This window comes from Danio rerio, chromosome 25, assembly GCF_049306965.1.
Source record: "Danio rerio strain Tuebingen ecotype United States chromosome 25, GRCz12tu, whole genome shotgun sequence".
Lineage (NCBI taxonomy): Eukaryota > Metazoa > Chordata > Actinopteri > Cypriniformes > Danionidae > Danio > Danio rerio.
The window spans coordinates 29,098,660-29,105,136 of NC_133200.1; the positions used below are offsets into that span (position 1 = coordinate 29,098,660).

General features: G+C 34.6%; 1 protein-coding gene across 1 annotated transcript; it reads right to left on the minus strand.

Moving 5' to 3' along the window:
- Nucleotides 1-1,351: 1,351 nt before the first annotated feature.
- On the minus strand, nucleotides 1,352-5,008 carry si:dkeyp-73b11.8. Its single transcript, NM_001386683.1, is given in 6 exon segments — nucleotides 1,352-1,715; nucleotides 1,814-1,889; nucleotides 1,966-2,010; nucleotides 2,084-2,260; nucleotides 2,512-2,703; nucleotides 4,902-5,008. Coding segments are annotated over 6 exon segments (693 nt in total). The 5' UTR covers nucleotides 4,975-5,008; the 3' UTR covers nucleotides 1,352-1,585.
- Between the last annotated feature and the right edge of the window lie 1,469 nt (nucleotides 5,009-6,477).

Consider the following 6,477-nt stretch of genomic DNA (forward strand, 5'->3'; position numbering starts at 1 on the left):
AGAGAGAGCGCAAGAAAGATGCCCTTGGGGCGAGAAAAGACATATGTTGCGTTCTAGTAAAACGAAACACGTTTTCTGCTCCACAAATAATTAAATATTTTTAGGCTTAAGGGAAGTTGCTGCATAATGATACATATTCTAATATTTGGGGGGAAATATGGCTATTTTCCAATATTTTGATTTTGTACATTGGCTATATACCATATGTTTATATGTGAAATCCAAACTCAAACGTGTAGATTTTGTTTTAGCATATGTGTAACTTGTATATTGCCATCAGATTTTTTAATGGATAGAGAAAGCAATAATTATTATATCACCTTCTGTTCTACTAATATTGCAAAATATCTAAAAATGTGTGAGCTTTTTATGTAAAAATATGGCAAACAATCTAATATAAAATATTTGCTAAATGTTCAATTGTTTTGTTTTCATTTCACGTGTATTTTTTTTTTCTTATTTACTTGGTATTTTAATTATGTACTTAGCCTATTCAATAATTTTCTTTTTTGGCTTAGTCCTTTAACCTGCTGGGGTTGCCACAGCGGAATGAACCGCCAACTTATTCTGCAAATGTTTTATGCAGCGGATGTCCTTCCAGCTGCAACTCATATTGGGAAACATTATACACTCTCATTCAAACACATACGAACGATTTTAGCTTACCCAATTCACCTATAGTGCATGTCTTTGAACTGCGGGGGAAACCAATGCACTCGAGAAAACCCACGCGAACGCAGTGAGAATATGCAAACTCCATACAAAAATGCCAACTGACTCAGCTGAGGCTCAAACCAGCAACCTTCTTGCTGTAAGGCGACAACACAACCTATGTCACCCATACCGCTATAACAAAACTATTTGACCTGTGTTGAATTTTAATTATAACAAGTCTTTTTTAATGGAATATTATATGCCAGTAAAATATATATTTTTTGTTCTGAATTCCTAGACTGCATATCCTGTCTTTAAATACGGTTTCAAGTTTGTTCTTATCTCAAAGTGTCTCAACAGCTTGAATCTACAAGGTTAGACTTCATTATAAATAGAACAAGGAATCTGTTTTCTCTGGGAATTTTGCAATACTGGTTATGAATATGTTAAGTGGCTCAGTGATTAGCCCTGACACCTCACCGCAATAAGGTTGCTTGTTTGAGTCCTGACTGGACCAGGAGGACTTTTTGTGTGGAGTCTGCATGTTCTCTGTGTTTGTGTGGGTTTGCTCCATGTTCTTTGTTTACCCCACAGTGCAAAGACATGCGGTATTGGTGAATTGGATAAATAAAGTTTATGGAGGCCACTGTGCTTTTTAACTTTTCAAACACAAGCAAACAATGTGCAGTTTTATAATTCAAACAATTTAATACCTTACAGACATTTTTTATGCATTGTGTATTTTAATATGGCAGACATATATTACAACGTAAATTAGAAAGATAAAAAAATATATAGTAGAAAAAAGAATAAAGCAAATAAGCAACACACATATTTTGTACTTTTTTTTATTTGTCAAATTAACCTCTTCTACAAAAGTAAACAATGATCGGCCTGAGTGTTCAATGTACAAATGTGAGTTCAACGATTTTTAAGTTTGGATTGTAGAGATTTCAAGAGTGGCTGGCTGTGCTTCCCCTCCTTCCATCTCAACTGCCTGCTCCCTTAGTGGTTGCTCTGTTGACTTTCCATCTTTTTTCTCACGTTTCTTTGAGCTAGGCCTGTAAAATTGAAAGAATTGTTTGAAATGGTATGTTGTCTAACTGAAGTATAAACATTTCAAATGAAAATTAACACAAACATAAATAAAATGACATACTTCTTGACAGCAAAGACGATCACCACAATGAGAATAATGGCACCAATTAGACCGAACACTACACCCAGGATAATTCCTATTGGGATAATTATAAGTCAGCATCATTTCATTAATAATGTGAATGAAAAAGATCATTTTCAAGTTTCACTTACCAACAGGTACATCAGATTCACCTGAATGGTCCTCATGGCCTTTATCTATTCAAACAAATATACATTTTTGTCATATTCATCTTAAGGTTAAATAACTATTGTAATATTAATTTTGTACCTGCTGAGTTGTAACAAGTGGCATTGCAACGATTAAGTGATAGGAATCGGTTTCCATTGCCCACACAACCAGTCCAATAGAACGGCTTGCATGTGTGATGCTCGGGGCTGTAGTAATACCGAAGATAGTGACCGAAACATTGTCCTGGCTCTCTGGGAAGCACGCAAATCTGTTTTCCTGTAAAAAAAAAAAAAAAAAAAAAGAAGAAGAAGGTGACATGCGGGGAAAAAGTTGTTTTTTTACCACAGGGTGGCAGCATTTTCTTAAGTTAATAAATCATGTATTTAAAGCATTGTTGATCCATAAATTAATGAGAAAATGAAACAATCTGCATCAAAATGAAGAGAGAGAGAGAGAGAGAGAGAGAGAGAGAGAGAGAGAAAACAATTGGCACAGTATTGTAGACACATTTGTTCATAGAAAATTACCATCCATAGGGAACAGCTGATCAGCTCGGTGTGAACAGTTTCTCATGCACTGCTTCTCAGTTATGAAACGGTTTGAATTGCCACCCTCGCCATTGTATCGAAAAGGATAACAGCTGTCTTTATCTGCATCATAATACATATAAACCACAACGTCGTTTCCTGTCCCTTCATCTTGTTTGAGAGTGCAGGCCTCTATTTTGGAGGGAAAAGGTAGAATGAATTGCATTTCGTTAATGTCCAACATTCTGTCCAGCAATCGATATTTTAAAAATTCTCATGTGTAGGCTACAGTTCATTAGTGCCTGGCTTCTTTTTCAGTGTTGTTAAATCCAGAAGTACTTTCAATTAGGCTATTCTTATTTACCTATAAATAAATAAATAAATATATATAGGCTCTTATTTATCAGTGGTCGCCACAGCGGAATGAATCGCCAACTATTCCAGCATATGTTTTACGCAACGAATGTCATTCCAGTCGCAACCCATTATTGGGAAACACCCATACACTCTGACATACACTCATACGCTATGGCCAATTTAGATCATCCAAAGCACCCAGAGGAAAGTCATGCAAACACGGAAAGAATATGCAAACTCCACACAGAAATGCCAACTGGCTCAGCTGGCACTCAAACCAGTGACCTTCTTGCTGTGAATCGACAGTGTTAACCACTGAGCCACTGTGCAGCCCATATATCTATATATAATTAAGTACAATAACATAAAATTAAAACATAATGTGAACACAAATCAAATAAAATAAATAATATGAAAAGTTCTTTTATATATATATATAATCTTTTTTAATTTAGTTTTTCATTAAAAGAAGATGGTGAAATGTTGATCATAGGCGATGTAGTTTTTCCTGCAAATTCTTTCCCCACAAATTATTAAAAAAATATGTTAAAACAAAGAAAACAGGTTGATTTATCAAAAGCTAAAACGATTGATTAATGATCCTTTAAAATCAGTTTTACCAGTTTTTTTTATTTCGAAATAAATAAAGTATTATAACATCAGTGAAAAGGGGATGCTCTTGCTGAATGAATAATGTGTAACTAGTCTGGGCACACCTAGTTTTTATGACAGTTGTAAATGTTGTCATTTTTTATAATATGTTAATGATTGCTAGCGATTTACACCTGGACGGCAGTGGCTATGTATTGCCTATAAACCTCAAGACAACAGGGCTGTACACATTAAAATAGTAAAAGATGTCAATGTTATAGTCACATAGATTGTTAAATTACATAGAACAGTTCAGGAGTGTTAAATCTGTTCAAATTGTTCAGTTCCAGTGTGTTTGTGTGTTCTCCACTTTTAAAAATAAAAGTTCCAGAAGTTTTATTTACACTGATGCCTTAAAAGAAATATTTTGGCTTTCACAAAACCATTTTTTTTAGTTTGAGGACATTTTATTGCTATTTTAAATAAAGAACTTTATATGGAATTACACATTTCTATAGGTGTTAAGGTTCTTCTTTGAAGCCACAAGGCCAATGTAGAGCATTTTTAGGAGAGCAGTTCTGTGCTGTTCTTTGAAGATTAATCTTTAAGTTCTTTTTTTTCACTTTTTTATTTCCATTACGGTTCTTTTAAATATTATTCACAATATATATATTCACAATATATATATTCACAGAATATATTATTTTTTAAGAATTTTTCATCATCACTTTAAATGTAAATTCAAAATGTACATGTTTTAATTATGCTTTCATAATTTTACTTTTATAACTATAAAAGAGGATTCAATTATATCAGGGTTGTGTCTGTTTCTCTTTCAGTTTATGGAGTAAATTTGAATTGAATTGGCCACACCCTGCAGGGAGTTGAATTGTAGTTACAGGAAGTTGACTTCACTGAATTATGAAACAAATTCATGCAGATTTGAGTGTTAATGCATTTGTAAAGGTTCATTATTAAATATACATAGTTATTTTTTTTTCTGAACAAAATCTTCTTTTTTAAAGAAGAGTTACACTTAAGCTATAATTCAGGGTTTATCCTGATTGAACCTGCTTTTTTACTTTTTAATTTATTTCCACTTTCATCTAGATCAACCTCTGGTATTAAAATTTTCTAAATTCCTCAAATTCAGAAACAAACTATAACCGTCCTTTACACCATAAATGGCAAAATGGCTTTCTAAGGTGAGACAGGGACCCCACAGGTTGCTCATAATTAAAAAAATTTACTCTGCCTCATTTTATCACACAAGATGATGATTGTGTTTTGTGTGTTTTAAAAAAATTTTTAACCTTAAAAAATGATTTTATATAACAATGTATTATTTAATTAGTATAAAAACATTTTGTCACTCACAACACAAACTAATATTTACATTTTAATCTTTATTTGAAAAAGGAGGATAAGAAGACCCCTCTTACCTGGCTTTCGTGTTTGGGCCTGAATGTTGTGGTTCAGAGCAAAAATGAATAAAATTATGCCAAGCTCCCTCATAGTGAACCACTGTTGTGTGAACACTGGTGAAGGTGAAGGTTTGTAAATTATAAAAGGGGAGGATAACTTGAACTTTGTACTTTCACAAGATAAGAGCAATAAACTTTGAGGAGGGGACAAATGTAGATTCACATTTGTGAATGTCTGTTTCAAATAACTCACCAGATATGGTTATACATTGGCTTCCCTCGTTTTTCTTTATTCACTTATCACTAAAATGCCATTTAAATACAATTGTCTTTGGTTTACTATAAAAGCATTAAAAAATTGCCTTGACCCATTTGGAAGCTTTCTCTCAGTAAGTTCTGGCCAAATTCCCTCCATTGGTCCTTACCGATCATGGTCTCCCAATCATCCCCATCCACTGAATTGGCTGTATCACTGTCCCTCCACTCCACCAATAGCTGGTGTGTGGTGAGCTGTTGCTGTTGTCCTGTGGCTGCTGTCACCCCATCCAAGTGGATGCTGTGCACTGGTGGTGGTGTGGAAGACCCCCCTTCATGGTTGTAAAGCGCTTTGGGTGTATGGCCATACACAAGAAATGTGCTATATAAATACACATTACTTACTTACTTGCTTACTGAGTACATAATACATACACACATGTTGGTATTTGTGGTTTATGAGGAGATGACTGTCCATAGACTTAATGTATTTTTTTATACAGTTTATACAAACGTATTATTACAGTGCATCTGGAAAGTATTTATAGCACTTAACTTTTTCCAAATTATTATGTTACGACCTTATTCCAAAATGGATTAAATTAATTTATTTCCTCAAAATTTTACACAAAATACCCCATAATGACAATATGAAAAAAGATTTTTTTTAAATTGTTGCAAATTTATTAAAAATAAAAAAACTTAAAATCGCATGTACATAATTATTCACAGCCTTTGCTCAATACATTGTTGATGCACCTTTGGCAGAAATTACAGCCTCAAGTCTTTTTGAATATGATGCCACAAGCTTGGCACACCTGTCTGGAAAATTTTGCCCATTCCTCTTTGCATTACCTCTCAAGCTCTATCAGGTTGAAAGGGAAGTGACGATGTACAGCCATTTTCAGATATTCAATAGGATTTAGGTCTGGGCTCTAGCTGTAGCTGGGCTCTAGCTCCCAGTCTGAGGTCAAGAGCACTTTGAAGCATGTTTTCATTCAGGATGTCTTTGTACATTGCTGCATTTTTCTTTCCCTCTATCCTGACTAGTCTTTCAGTTCATGCTGCTGATAAACATCCCCACATCATGATGTTGCCACCACCATGCTTCACTGTAGAGAAGGTATTAGTCTGGTGGTAGGCGGTACCTGGTTTTCTCCAAACGTAACGCCTGGCATTCACTCCAAAGTGTTAAATTTTAGTCTCATCAGACTAGAGAATTCTGTTTCTTATGGTCTGAGAGTCCTTCAGAAGCCTTTTGGCAAATTCCAGATGGGAAGTGGCTTCTGTCTGGCCACCATACAGGCCTGATTGGTGGATTGCTGCCCAGTTGTTTGTC